The sequence below is a fragment of the Mauremys mutica genome, chromosome 25, assembly GCF_020497125.1.
Source record: "Mauremys mutica isolate MM-2020 ecotype Southern chromosome 25, ASM2049712v1, whole genome shotgun sequence".
NCBI lineage: Eukaryota > Metazoa > Chordata > Testudines > Geoemydidae > Mauremys > Mauremys mutica.
In genome coordinates, this window is record NC_059096.1 from 627,406 (window position 1) to 643,283 (window position 15,878).

The 15,878-nt window shown below is 38.4% G+C and overlaps 1 protein-coding gene across 3 annotated transcripts in view; it reads left to right on the forward strand.

The window, feature by feature from the left end:
• BRCA1 (BRCA1 DNA repair associated) overlaps positions 1-15,878 on the forward strand; it is a 46,477-nt gene that overhangs the window by 18,064 nt on the left and 12,535 nt on the right. For 2 of the 3 annotated variants that reach the window (XM_044999828.1, XM_044999827.1), the window contains exons 10-16: positions 791-4,252; positions 5,150-5,235; positions 7,507-7,681; positions 9,260-9,392; positions 12,439-12,638; positions 13,173-13,489; positions 15,200-15,287. In XM_044999828.1, the coding sequence (XP_044855763.1) occupies positions 791-4,252; positions 5,150-5,235; positions 7,507-7,681; positions 9,260-9,392; positions 12,439-12,638; positions 13,173-13,489; positions 15,200-15,287 (4,461 nt within the window). The remainder of the gene's footprint in view (positions 1-790; positions 4,253-5,149; positions 5,236-7,506; positions 7,682-9,259; positions 9,393-12,438; positions 12,639-13,172; positions 13,490-15,199; positions 15,288-15,878) is intronic. The other variant, XM_044999829.1, reaches the window with a different exon arrangement.

Below are 15,878 nucleotides of genomic sequence, written 5' to 3' on the forward strand. Positions count from 1 at the left end.
TTCCTGTGGGAGTTCATTCCACAGTCTCAGAGAAGCCTCTGACTCTTGCACAGATGAGCATTACCCTTATGGGAAAAATTCCATTTTACCAGGGCAGCAGGGTAGTCGACCAGAATCCTCATCCTGGGGCTTTAGTCATGTTTTAGGTGTCCTGTGCTCAGGCCAAATAGCACCTTGAAGATAAGGACAGAGACCTTGAACTTAATTCAATCCAGAGAAATTTCAGGAGCTGCAGGGGTTAGTGAGGCTCTTTCATGCCTGTATAATCAAACTACTAACAAGCAGTTCTGTCTTTCTTTTGCTGGTGAACTTTCTGTTAGTTCCAGGTATTCAAACAAAGTCTGCTTTTGTAACCTACTCATACTGGTTGTCATAATATTTCTAAAAATGTTTTGAAGGATTGGCAATTGAAAGACTCATTGTAGTTTAAATGGAATAATGTGCCCACCTCAAAATGCAGAAAAATGAAGAATGACTTGGTGTTAATTAGCCTTTGAAGATCAGGGAATAGGACAGTGTAGAGGAAGTAACAAAAACTCTGAAATTAAGTATCCTGGGAAAAATGAGAGATGAGTTAGGTCTGGAATAATTAAACAAGATATCTAGTGAGTCTGATAGTTGTATCTGAGTGTGCATGTAGGTAGGTTTTTTAAGCTATAACTAGTTTTTATGAATAAAATTTAAAATTCTGCGTATTTGCAAACAAAATATTGGCAGTTAAGCACTTCATTATTCCTGTGTATACAAACCCTGAGGTGCTTAACAGCTTGTAAGTCTTATGTATTTTCAGGTGAATGTGGTGTCTCAGAGGAAGACAGCAAAGGCACTTGGAACGGCATAGAAGATTTAGAGGCTGCTCAAGTGAATGTGGCTGAGGGTCATTTAAAGGAAAGCCAGGGCATTTCTGCTTCAAACTCACAGGCAGAGCAGTGTGACAGAACAGCCAACGCCAGCTCTTTACTGAATGAGGACACAAGTTTATTCCACAGTGCAGAAGAAATGCATGCTGGGGAAACTCCATTCAGTAGTAAAAACAAAGAGTCTGGTTTAGCACACAGCTCAGAAAACCAATTAGATAAAAGCAAGAAGACAGGTAATGGTGTCCAGCATACTGAAGCTGTAGAAACATGTCAACCTGAGAGTAACTCCCTGCATGAAAGGGAACCTGCTTTGGAAAGTCTGTTGCAACCTAAGACTCTTCACAGCAATCCTTTGAGTCAAGTTTCTGGGAAAAGACTGAAGAGAAGCATTCAAAAGGTCAACGAGTGGTTTTCTAAAAGCAATGAGATGCTGTCTTCTAGTTCCTCCCAGGATGCTCCTGCTGGGGCAGCTGACACAGAAGATGGAGATTCATATTTATCAGATAGAGAGTCCTGTATTTCAGAGAAGACTGACCTGATGGTAAACTGCACGGAAGTTGTGATGGGATGTGAAAATGATAGGAGTTTGTCAAAATCAATTGTGCATAATATTGAAGATAAAATATTTGGGAAAACTTATAAAAGAGAGAGGAAGTCAAACTCCCTAGTCCACACGAGAGAGATGCCACGGAGTCCAAAAATGGAAGATGTTACTACTGATGTGAAACCCTCAAGTAATTCCGCAACAAGTAAATTAAAACGGAAAAGAAAGACTGCCTCTGATCTGCAACCTGTGGACTTCATCAAGAAGAGAGACGAAAAGGATCTAAAGAAGCACTCTGAGGGTGTTAATCAGTGCCTTGTTGGTAGAAATACTGGAAGGAAAAATGGTGGTGAAGGTTCCACTGTTGTTAATGGGAGTCCCATGGGTGTGAAAAATGGGGACAATATACCAGCAGAACTTCCCCTCCAAGAGGGGAAATTCATATTGAAAAATGATACTGAGAAAGTAACTTGCAACAGCACTGATAGAGAGCCAGCACAGAATACCTGTGACCGAAAGAGTACTAAAAAAATGAGAAGCTCACAAACAAAAAGAAGCAGACATTCGGGTAGGCCCGTGTGTTCTCTGCAGCTGATAGTGCATAGAAACTCAAGTTGCCCTGATCAGACTGAGATGCAGATTGATAGTTACCCAAGCAGTGAAGAGCCAAGAAAAGTTGATTCAGAAAAAAAACGAGTCAGATGCAGCAGGAGGCTTCAGTTACTGACTGAAAAAATTACAAAAGAAACCAGGAGAAGAGGTGAGCCAAATGAGAGAGCAAGAAAGCATGCCAGTGAAAGCAAAGATTCCTCCTCTGGGTTACAGAGGAATGTGTTGGTCCATGTTCCTGAATGCAAAGACCCTGATGAGCAGCAGGATGTACTGAACCACAGCATACCTCTGTCAGACACTGATCTGAAGGGCAATGACTTGCAAGCAGATAAAACACACCCTAATCATGAAGATTGTTCTGACGGTATGCAAACTGGAAAGGGCCTCTTCTATGCCAAAATATCAGTGGAGGATTTAAATGCTTGTTCTGTTGTGCCTGATACAGATTCTCAAGTTTGTGAAAATCAAGGCAGCCAGTCACTCCCGCAGCCTCATTCCACAAATGTGGATCAAGCTGCCTGGCCAGTGCAGAATTTGTCTGAGAATAATCAGTGTGCTACAATTGAGCCCCAGAAGAAAGAGTCGTGTGCAGGTTCACCCAAGACCAATAGACATTGCACAGAAAATGACTTGGAAAGGTTCAGAAACCCAAAGTCACCTGAAGCTAAAATCATTTCAGAATTGAACACAGAAACTGAAGACAGTGAGCTAGATACACAGTACCTCCGAAATATGTTCAGACATTCAAAAAGACTATCATTTACCCTTCATCCTAGTCCAGTGAAGGAATCAGTGACAGAAAGCACTGCTTCTGAAACTCTAAGGAAATCAAGTGCTAGCTGTGTAGAATATAGGCATAACAATAGAGACTTAAAAAATGAACCTACGTATGTTAAAAAAACAGTGGGTCTGGATGAGGTTTGTGAGAGAGAAGAGCCTAAAACATCTGACTCTGGTAAAGGTATTTCTGGGCATAGGCCAGGAACTCACTTTTCCAGGGACACTGAATATGGACACGTTAGTGATGATGGCGAGACTATTTCACAACTTCCAGATCAAGTGCAGTTATTCTCACCACCAAGAGCAGCCACAGCCAAGATTAAGAGTAGGGGCAGACTGCAAAAACGAAGACAACCAAAGGAAAAGAGAATTTCACCTGAAATGGTGGTAGAAAGTCAATTAAGTCAGAACCTAAACAAAAGTAATGGAAGCCTAGGTGACCGGAGTAATATAGAAGAGCAAATTTTCCAAATAACTGATTTAAGCACAATGAATGAAACAGAAAGCAATCAAGGAGTAAAAGCTGAAAAAGCTGAAAACAAAGGGCCGGTATTAAATTTACAGCCTAAGCCAGTCCTGGTATATCCTGTAGTTTGTCAACAAAGCCCTGCTGAATTTAGCTGCAAAGTAATTGAAAAGAACGGTTATGAAGGGGAGTACAAACAAGTAAAGAGTGATAAAGAACAAGTATCCCAAATTGCCAGTGTAGGTGTGCCTGAGTGCTTAATTTCAGAGGAGGCTCTGGAACAACCCACTGAAGATACTAGTGGTTTTCCATTGCTGTCAGAGACCCCTGATGGCTTATTGTGCTCTGCTGGTGACATTAAAGAGAACATAAGCATTTGTGAAATAGATAGGAAAGAAATTTCTGCTGTATTTGTTAAAAAGGGTCAGGATACCTCATTAAGAGAACTGGACAGTGGCAGCAGTAGTTCTAAGTCTAGGTCTCAAAACTTTGTTCGGGAACCCAGAAGACCGGCCTGGAAATTGCAGTCCTCTGAGGAGGATTCTAGTGAAGATGAAGAACTACCGTGCTTTCAGGCATTAATATTTGGCAAATCAGCAAGCACACCATTGCAGCCTACAGAACAGATCATGTCTACGGTAGAGTCTTCATCCCTGGCAGAGATTCTAGCATTGCTGAACAGTAGCAGTGGCAATAATAAAGCTGTACAGAAAACGCCTGGAGTCATCTTGAGAGATACGTGTGTTTCTCCAAGCCAAGAGTCAGAATGCTCAGTTAACTTATTTTCTTCCCAGTCCAACATATCCGAAGATTCAACCAATAGACCACAAGAGTTGAAGAAGCCCATAACATTAGCTCCTTGTTCCAAAGAAATGAGCAGTTTGAATGTAAGCAGAGAAGCTAGTCCAAATGGTAATGAAGAGCTGACAGGAAGAAAAACTGATTTGGAAGGTGGACACCAACGAGACCAGAATGTGCCACCAAATTTAGGTACAAAGGAAGATATCCTTGCTCCAATTTATTATTTGTATTACTGAATACTTAGGAGTCCCATTGGGTCAGGTGCAGTACAAACACAGAACAAAAAGATGGTCCATGCCCCAAAAGCTTACTATCTAAGTAACATGCAATCAAATCAGAAGCATAAATAAATTATTTACTTTTCTGCATTTTTGTTCATTTTTGTTTCCTTTTAAGTTAAATTCTCGTAGTAATTCTTAGAGCAGAGAGGAAATGACTAAAATAGAGCCTGGAATTAATTTGGCCCCAGCACCTGTTGACTAAAGGGTTGAATTTCATATAAGAATTTGATTCCTGGATCTGCTGACAAAACTTCACTGTTAGTTCTAAGGTGGTTTTCCCAAAAAAAAATCCATTGAAATGGAAATTGATATCTCTTGCTGTTCAGCTCTACATTACTTACTACTCTAAGAGAAGTTTTAAATTCACAGGATAATTATACTTTTTTTTTCTAAAGATGCTTGCATAAGCTATTCTTAGGATACCGACCTAAGGTAAAATTTTCAAAAGCTCTTAAGTTCCATTGATATTAAGTGAGACTCAGGATGGGCATAACTAGGACTCCCACGTGCTACAGTAATAGAAATAAATATTTTTCAGAAGTGCCCAAGGGACTTAAGAGCACCAGTCCCATTGGAAGGGACTTGTGCTCTTGTTACTTTGATGCTTTAGAAGATCACTCCCTTAGGAACCTACGTCACTTCTGAATATGGGACTTTTGTTCCTAAGTAATTTAGGTGCTTTTGAAAACATCACCCTTAATCTCTTCATTGTGAACATGCAGTGATGGGCCCCGTGGTGAGTGAGAGACGTTGTTGTTGTTAACAGTACTTTTTAATATATGAATCATAGTGTCTGTTTTTCAAGGTGAAGCATCCGGATATGACAGTGAAGCCAGTCACCCAGGAGATTCTTCTGGGCTGTCCTCCCAGTGTGAGATCCTTACCACGCAGGTATGAAAGTTCATGCACTGAGCTCTCTAACTGCTTAATGCACTTTCCAGATATGGTTGGATAGGGTGGCCTACTAAACCCAGGGTTGTGAGTTCAGTCCTCAAGGGGGCCACTTAGGGATCTGGGGCAAAAATTGGTCCTGCTAGTGAAGGCAGGGGGCTGGACTCAATGACCTTTCAAGGTCCCTTCCAGTTCTAGGAGATTGGTATATCTCCAATTATTACCTTTTTTTTAATGTGAAAATTATGGAGCTACCATCACTGGATGCCACAGGTCTACAGAAAAGGTGCTGTTAGTTTCAGGTACTAAGCTATCCAGAACTGCAGAGCTGCTTTAATGCTGATATTTGACAGATTTTGCCTTATGCATTAGCAACACATTCTGCTACAGGTTATTCACCATATAGCATTAAGATTTTGATGCTTAATTGTGGGTTGTGTCTGTAACTTCCTTTCTGTATTCGATTAGTGCTGGAAACTTGTGCTTCCTACACCAAAGGTTTGCATTGGTAGGAATTGATATTGGATTTATGGTAAAAAGACTTTTAAAATTATAACCCTGGTTAACTGTATTATCTGATTCCAGTTGTCTGTGGGGAAAGAGGTACTGGATTGCTATGGTGATTAATTAGAAGCACAAAGTCTTTGCCTTCTTGGTCACTGATTCCAGACCAGACTACGTTGGAAGGGTGCCTTGGGTCATATGTACTGGCTGGTTGACCTCAGTCCAGTTTCTAGTGGACAGGTCTCCCCACAGAACTCCCCCTTGGCCTCCTATCACACCCTGTTGGCTGTCTCAACAGAGAATCCAAGGAAGAATAAATTTCACCTTTCTGTTGTGTGGGTGACCCTTCCATGTTCAAACCAGTGTGTGCTGCACTATTGCAAGTCATGGTTCGTACTGGTGTAGCACAACTATGCTGTGGGTTTGCAGTGGTGCTACTTCATTGGTGACTGAGGCTTGGTCTACACTATAGAGTTAGATTGACACAAGGCAGTTTTCATCAACCTAACTATGTGTCTCCACTAAAATTTCACTCCCGTGATGTAACTACCCAGCTACGCCGACTTAATAACTCCACCTCTATGGAGGCATAGAGTCGATGTAATTAGGTCAGTGCAGTATTGGTGTAGACACTGCTTTTCTTTCATCAACTGTTACTGGCTTTCAGAAGCCGTCCCACAGTGCCCCACACTGACAGTATAATCGATACAAGCTCTCCCGGTGAGGATGTGCACCGCCAACACAAGGAGCCAAGAGTAGACATGCACAAGCAATGTAATTACTGCAGCGGCTGTATGCCGAAGTAAGTTATGTCGACTGAATTTTTTAGTGTAGACATGCCCTGAAAAGCCCAGTGTAGACAAGCCCTAAGAGCTTTGGGCTGGACTTATTGATGAAAGAGTTGTTCTCATTTCTAGCTTCGTCAGTGATGCAATAACCAGAAAGTTCCACGTGGTGGCAGTGGTGGAACTGGCAATGTAATAGCCACTGTTGTTATAGAAACCACCTTTGTCAAGCTTGGAAAACTGTTTGTTTATAAAAGCATCCTTTGAAACCATGTATTCTGTGTGGTGTAAGAGGTAAACGGCATATTTTTAGTAGAGAGCACAGCAGTTCTCAAGGATCCGAGACAGCATTAAGAAGGGAAGGGATGCAATTTTTTCCTATTTGAAAACAGCTGTTGGGTTTCCGAGTCATAGTAGAGAGCAAACATAAATTTTAATTAGAGGCTCTGTACTACCACTTTCTAAATAAAGTGGCCTATTAACCCTTCATGTACTAGGCTCAGTATGCTTGGAATTCATGTAATAGGGACCTTTTCCACTGCTGAATAAATAGCATGTGCAATTTTAGGACCAATTCAATGGGCATGCAAGGGCCACTTTGTTAGACATGTTGTCTTAGGGCATTCAACAGGTTAAGATGACTGGAAGGAAAAAGTAGTAATCTATTATTTGAACTGTGTAAATCATTCTGTAGAAGCCAACGCCTGTATTTGCTCCTACTGCGAGGCTGTGATAACTTGGAATCTATTCCAAAATGTTTTACGATTGCAAAGTGAATATTTTTTTTTCTTCTGCCATGACATGGTTTGTTTTTACAATAAAAACTCACTGTAATTTCCCAAGCACCCAGTATGTAAATGAATTAGATTCAGTATTTTGGATCAGAGTTGTTCTGCTGTGGTTCCATTCATAAGCATTTGAATAGAAATTATTTTTTACTGAGCTGATTCCTGGTAGCACAATGTAGTTTCTTCTATTGCAGCAGAAGGATGCCATGCAAAACAACTTAAAAAAACTTCAACAGGAAATGGCCGTGCTTGAGGCTGTGCTGGAAGAGCATGGAAGCCAGGGCTTTGAATTTCCACCCCCAGCCAGTGAACTGCCTCATTCCAGAGTGGAAGGGACACTCACAGTGGGACAGATGAGACCAGCTAGAGGTAACAGAACATCAATGAAAATTATTTTTAACCTTTATTCCAAACAACTCGCTGAGAATCTCATGATTATTCCCCCCCCCCAGAAGCTGAGGTGTTGGGTCGAGCTGGCTTAATCTTAATATAGTTTTGCTTAAACTCAATTATTCAGTGAAATGCACAGGACATAGTAGTGGCTTTTTTGTATTTATATGATTTACACGGTGAAATATATAGGCTACAAAACACATACTTATCTGTTCCTGACTCTCTCATACAATTATTCTTGCTTAAGATATTTTCAAAAAGAAATTGGGTAGGCCTCATGGCTTAGCAATACCGATCCATGCTGCTTGTTTTGTGGGCATTCATTCCAGTCTGAGTGTCTTCTGTCCCTTGGATGGATGGGGGCTGTGAAAGCTGCTAAATTCCCAACAGGTTTCCACCTTCTATCACTGAAGGTCTGTCCTTTGGCAAAACAGAATGGAGTGGATTTCAGTATTGGTTGGCTGTAGGAGATGATGCAGGACAGGTCCAGACTGCTGACAGGTAGAGAAACTGAAAAGTGTGTTGACACTGGTGGGCCTAATTCGGTAGGAGAGATACATTATTCCTGATGGAGCTAACTTTTGAATGAGTGTGTGTGTGACATTTCTAGATCCAATAAGCCTAAATCATAAGATAACTATAAATACTGTGTTTGAGGATTAAGTCGGGAAATCAATGATTAGTTTCCTTCAGGCTACAAAGTGACTTAAAACAATTTAATTAATATAAACCTTGTTTACATTGTCATGCTAGAATATGGATTTCAAGGCTTTCTCATAAAAGCTTAAAACTGATTACAATTATTGATGGTTTGTTAAAAATTACAAGCATCTCCCAGCCATTAAGTATTTGCCTTTCTAAAATACTTACTGGTGAACAGAGATACGTTCATGTATTTTCGAGGCTTTATAAATAAAAAGTGTATAAAATTAGCAGAATTCTGCCTTAATGTTTCTACTTTTCCCTATTTCATCATTAGTTCCACCTAATACATCAGTTGACACCTTGTTTTTGTAAATGATTGAATATATGAAGTTTGCTATGTTTCAACTGGAGTAGTATTTTATACACATTTTGATTTGGGGACATTGGGATTTTAGAGTCTGTAAGATGTAACTTTTTTTCTTTTGCAGGGGTCAGAAATTAATATGGCTCCATTTTTTTTCATGGTTAATGCTGCATTATAATTCTGCAGAATACTGAAAATTACATAAAAACTAATCTCATTTCACCATTATTGACAGTAAATGTGCCACTGGCACTACAGTTCACTCAAACCATGTATTGTTCGTACGTATCTTTATGTCCTTAGCCGAGAAAATTGTTCTTTTTCAGTCATTCTCCTGGTGATAACAGTTTCATATACTTGTTGCTTTACTTGATATTTTGCATTTATTTTTTTATCAGGAATTCTTTCTCTTTTAAAACAAATCTGATTTGTCCTAAGGTTGCTGCTTTGGAGAAATAATTGAATTCTTACCTTAAGAACAAGGTTGAAAACACTAGTGTTTTTATTTCTCTTGGATTTTTGTAAATATTGTTTTTCTTTTGAAGGAACAGCATTAATTTCAGAAGTAAATCTGGAAAATCACAAAATCAGCAGTTCAAAGGGACTTTCAGCTGATGGGTTCCATGTAATGCCAAGTGATCATTCCAACACAAAGAATAAAGAGCTAGAAAAAGAAGGGTAAATGCTTTTTGTTTGTCATTTATGGTCTTCTATGAACAATTAGCCCCTTGAAGAAGAAGAAGAACTGCATTTTGTTAGTATTTCCTTGATTGGTGATTCCATCTCTAGTCAAAATCTGTTTTTTTTTATTTATTTAGATTTCATGTAGCTTGTTCTGTCATCTCTGTTTAATAACAGATATGCAAACTATTTCAGTGGTGCAGGATTAACCCTTTTCACGCATGCATACAGGAAACCTGAGTTTAGAGCAGACTTGTTTTTCCCTCATTTGGGATAGAGAAGTAGGGGCTGTTCTTGTGTTGGCCGTGTAGAGATCAGTGGGACCTGGAAGTTTCTTTTCAAGGCCCTCCAATCTATCAGTTCAAGCAATAGGGATAAAATCCTGTCCCCTCTTAAGTCAATAATTTACTTCAATAGAGATGGGATTTAACTAGAGATGAACTATTCCACAGAAGAGTGATTAGTTTACAAATGATCCATACTGTGTTGTGCCCTGAAGTTATTTATGGCTAGTGCCTTTGGTTAGTAGAAAAGGAAGAGGTTGGCTTCCGTTTTTAAAATGAAGACAGGCAAACACTGCACAAATAATTGAAGGGCGTAAACGTCAGGGAAGAAGAAGAATAGTTAAGGTTGATCTGAGGAAACTTAATTACAAGTAACAGAACAAAATTGAGCAAAGGGGAAAACTTCAGGCTAAATATCATGGAAACTTGTCCCAGCAGTGAGATTTGCTAGACTGGAATAACAAAGCCCCATCAACTATATCCTTTAAATTTGGACTGTACAAAATACTAGAAAACAAATTGTAGAGAGCAAGTCTTCATTGGGCTTTGGAGATGGTTAGTAGGTCTTTTCCAGCACTAATTTCTATGCTGTGTGCCCAAAATTAAAATGTTAAAACTAAAATTACTAGCAAATATTCTGTCTATAAGATATAAGCATAGAGAAGACAAACCTCTTCTATGTAACTCAATGCAGGAAGATAGTTTGAAATATTTATTTATTCAGTCGCCCTTGTTTAATTACTGTTCGGTGGTTGATTGTGTATTTCCTAAATGTAAGCAAACATTGCATGTGTCAGTCAAAGACAGCTGGGAGATTAAATAGGAACTTGAGGTATTGGTTGGAGGAGGTAGAGGAGGAAAGATAAATTGGGCTGTCAAGCAATTAAAAACATTAACCGTGATTAATCGCGCAATTAAAAAGATTAATCATGCTATTAAACAATAAAGAATACCATTTATTTAAATATTTTTGGATGTTTTCTACATTTTCAAATATATTGATTTCAATTACATCACAGAATACAAAGTGTACAGTGCTCACTTTATATTTGTTTTTGATTACAAATATTTGCACTGTAAAAAACAACATAAATAGTATTTTTCAGTTCACTTACTACAAGTACTGTAGTGCAATCTCTTTTATCATGAAAGTTAAACTTAGAATTATGTACAAAAAAGTCACTCAAAAATACAACAGTGTAAAACTTTAGAGCCTATAAGTCCACTCAGTCCTACTTCAACCAATCGCTCAGATAAACAAGTTTGGTTACAATTTACAGGAGATAATGCTGCCTGCTTCTTGTTTACAATGTCACCTGAAAGTGAGAACAGGTGTTCACGTTGCACTGTTGTAGCCGGCGTTGCAAGATATTTACGTGCCAGGTGTGCTAATGATTCATATGTCCCTTCATGCTTCAACTACCATTCCAGAGGACATGCATCCATGCTGATGACAGGTTCTGCTCGATAACAGTCCAAAGCAGAGCGGACCGACGCATGTTCATTTTCATCATCTGAGTCAGATGCCACCAGCAGAAGGTTGATTTTCTTTTTTGGTGGTTTGGGTTCTGTAGTTTCTGCATTTGAGTGTTGCTCTTTTAAGACTTCTGAAAGCATTCTCCACACTTCCTCCCTCTCAGATTTTGGAAGGCACTTCAAATTCAATTTTGGATTCTTAAACCTTGGGTCGAGTGCTGTAGCTATTTTTAGAAATCTCACATTGGTACCTTCTTTGCATTTTGTCAAATCTGCTGTAAAAGTGTTCTTAAAACAAACGTGCTGGGTCATCATCCGAGACTGCTATAACATGAAATATGGCAGAATGCGGCAGAACAGGAGACATACATTTCTCCCCCAAGGAGTTCAGTCACAAATTTAATTAATGCATCAGGTAACGTTGTAAATAAGAAGCAGGCAGCAGTATCTCCTGTAAATGTAAACAAACTTGTTTGTCTGAGCGATTGCCTGAAGTAGGACTGAGTGGACTTATAGGCTCTAAAGTTTTACATTATTTTATTTTTGAATGCAGTTATGTAACAACAACAAAAATCTACATTTCTAAGATACACTTTCACAATAGAGATTGCACTACAGTACTTGTATGAGGAAAATTGAAAAATACTATTTATTTTGTTTATCATTTTTACAGCACAAATATTTGTAATAAAAATACAAAGTGAGCACTATACACTTTGATTTCTATTACAACACAGAATACAATATATTTGAAAATGTAGAAAAACATCCCAAAATATTTAATAAATTTAAATTGGTATTCTATTGTTTAACAGGGCGATTAATCACAATTAATTTTTTTTTTGAGTTAATCTTGTGAGTTAACTGCAATTAATCGACAGCCCTAATAAATTGGTCCTGTGAAATCAGCAAAGATTTCTGTTCTTTTTAAGGGAGACCCAGGTTCTAGCAAAATTTCTGGAACGTAGATGCATGGAGGAGAGACCAAAATTAAGTTTGTTTCACAAGGCTGGATAGTGTGGTGAAACACAGCTGGTATGTTGTTAAGCAGCAAGCTATTAGCATTTATCTTTTGGGGTTAGTTTGAGAAAATTTACATGACAGTTTGACATGTCGACATGCAGTTTTGAAAATATTTTAGTCAATTTAAATTCAATAGTACTGCTTTTGTGTCTTCATACCAGTTCTGTTGCTAACACGTAATGCCACTGTTGCTATCCAATGTTTCTGATAGCTAAGGAGATGATAAATTGTTTATCTTTTTTTTTTTTTTTTTTTTTTAGTTCTAGGTCGCCTGCTTTACACCTTTCCCATCCTAAATCCCATCTATTAAAAAAAGAAGCTCTGGAGCAAGGCCACTGGTGCCCGAGCCTTTGGAAAGCCAAAACTCACTCCCAGGAGGGAACATTTCAGCGGGTTGATGTGGCAGTGCTGTTGGAACAAGAGGCAGTGAAACAATGTAATCAGTATAGAATTGAACCAGGTAACACATGGGACTGATCAAACCCAACACATGCATTTTGGCTTCTACTTATACCCCAGTCATTGGCCTGGTTTATATATCTGTAATGAGAGAAATCGTAAAGAACGTGCGTTTAAATTAACTATATAGTGTTTTCTTGTGAATCAAGAGACTTTTAATCTATTGAAACATTGATAATTCCTTGTGGGATCCCATGCTATCAAAAGGTGCAGTTTGGGAGGGGATAATACTCTGATATAATAATGAATTGTAATGTTTTAGTCCCAAATGTATAGTTTTCCCAGGAAATGCTAATTGTATCCTGAAAGGTTTCACAGGTGTTTGAGCACCTTAGCTTTAGATCAGGAAAAATTATGATTCCTGGTGATTTTAAATAATGAATGAGGTAAAGGTGAAATAGTGAATAATTAAGCGGCGAAAATGACTGTAGCCTATAAATTTGAAAGATGGAGCAACCTCCTCCAACATGACTGCAATGAGAAACCTTAATTAAAGACTGGGACTGTTTCAGTGACTGATTCCTCTTTCCTTCAGAAAATGCAGCTGAGCAGGAATTTGGAACAAAGATAAACAGTGCAGCTGTTCCGTGTGGGAATGAGAGGAGGACTCCAAACAGCTCTCCCTTGAAATTTTCTGAAAGACTTACCCACTGTCAAACTGCAGAATCAACGAATAGTGTAGCTGTATCGTGGAATGTTGTTAATGGGAAGAGTACTCAGGGATGTAAGCAGGAATTTTCCTCTGCATCTGCTCTGCACACTGGAGTTGTAAAAGAAAATGCCAAAAGCCCAGTTGTGACTTGTAGAAGACAAATGTCAATTGTGGCATCAGGTCTGAACCAGAGTGAGCTTGTAAGTGTATTTCACTATCTTTGTCAATCCCCTGTTAATATACACATACCATGACGCCTGTGATCCTAAATAAAATTTTAACCTCTCCCTAAAGAGATCCTATATGCAACACAACTTAATTTGACATGAATTACCCATTAATAATACCAGAGTATTTGAAATTAGATACTGCCTTGTTTGCTAGTAGTGATAAATATGGGGGTTTGAATGTAATGATGCAATTATGTACGGTTCAGAGCTTCTAAATGGATTGGAAAGCCATCCACATAAGCAGGCAAAAAGAAGGCTCGTCGTTCCAAAGTAAGGGAAACTCTCACCTCAAATAACATAATTTATTTATTTTTTATACATTTGAGTAGACTCCTTGCAAGTTTTAGAGGCTCATATTGTGGTATATACTTAAAACCAACTTACATAGAGCAGTGCTTCTCCAACTGTAGTGTAAGCAATTGGACTGACTTTCCGAACCAGTCATCACTAGCATAAAATCATATCTCAGTTGTCTGTGCAACCTCTGCCCCAAAATTGGTGATGATATGACTTGGCATGCTATACCTACAGTATCTCCCTCCTGAGTTTAAATGTCTTGGAAGGTGTATTCACAAGAGACTCAGTAAGCTGCAGCCTCCCCATAATTTGCACTCGATACTCAAAGATCTGATGGCCAAAGCTTTCCTTGCAGTCACACAAAGTGCATTCAACTAGTGTATCTGAGGCAAACCGCTTGCTTAAAATGTTTCAGTATATTTAGTCAGTTATCATGCAGCTGCTACCCAGACATTGGATCTATTGTATTGGTAATTGCAGAGAATCCAGTTTGGTCTAATAAAGCAAAGGGTTTATTAGCTGCACTGGCAACAGCTATCTTTTAAGCTGTGGATTACATCACTAATGGCTAAGTATATCCTAGCTTTAACTAGCGAGGGAGAAACTTTTGGTGCTATTTGGATTTGTTGAAATGAGCTAAACTTATAAAAGGCTTTCCCCAGATCATGTAGACTACTCGATGAAGCAGCATGAGAGAAATAACTTAAATTACAATATTTATACAATATAAAAATACTAATTTTGGTGGCCTTCATTGATAAATAGTGGCTTCTAATAAAGAAAGTTATTTACCAACCAATAGTTAACAGTTCTGATGCTGGAGGAGTAACCGATCTGCATATATGACTATTAATTTTATTTAGTTTTAATAGGTAACTGGAAAACTCTAGATTTCTACAACAATGAACGTGCTGGTTAAAACCCTTCTCTGTAAGTCGGTTGAAACGGATGGTTATATCACTGAGCTTTCACATCATCTGGGTTTTGAATGTTTTGTTGCCATCAGAAGTTGAATATTGGCTTAATGCCTCAGATAACTGCAGCACATGTTTCCATTTCACTTGGTTCATAAATTACTGATTGATCTAAATTATTGTATAGTAGGGTATTGCTTTACTTGAGTTTATGTAAGCCAGTCAAATACTTTGTTATTAAAAGCAAAATGAACATCATTTTTGAAGTAACAGTTTAACTTCATTTCTCCATTTGTTTCAAAGTACCTCTCCACTGTTTGTTGTATTTACAACTTCCATTGACATATATTTAATTCTCAGCCGTATTAGAAAGCTAATCTTGTAATGTGGAAACTCCTATTCAAAGGCAGAGATGTCTAATGTTCCAATTAAATCAATACTTTCTAATTCAATATTTATTTGCTTTCAGTTACTGGTGCAGAAGTTTGCCAGGAAAACCCAGAGCACTTTATCTAATCAAATTACTGAAGGAACAACCCATGTCATAATGAAAACAGGTGTGTTGGAAGCTCTGTGAACAAACTAGATATTTTAATGCCACATAAAACACTAACTCCAGGCTAAACAAAGAGCACATTGACGATCATTCAGCATGATGGTCTGAAGATGTTTGATTAGGATGTGGGATTTACAGTTCACTGCTCTTTTATTCTGTATCAGAGTTTGTGTGATCCCAAGTCTAAACTAAAACTTGACCCATCTGTCTTTTATTCCATTAAATGGAGTCCAGATGAGAAGTTTCTATTTTGGTTGCTTGTTATATGGTATCATTGACATGGTTACAATTAGAATTTGAAATTGATATATCATTATGATGAGCAATTCATGTCATGCCTGTACATTTAAGAAGGTGTCAGCAGCACATTGACTTTAGATAATTCACAACCGGCCAAAGGGGGAGCCAGACATTTCCTTCTTACAGCATCCTTTGTTTGTGTTTTTAAAAAGCTCACTTAAATTCTTTCTCAAAAGTCAAAATAGTCTGTTGTAATAAAAAACAGACCTAAACTGAATTTTATTTGGCTTTCTAATAGTAGCTGAGAAAATCAATGGAGGCCATACTTCCATTGGAACAAAGTAACAGTGTT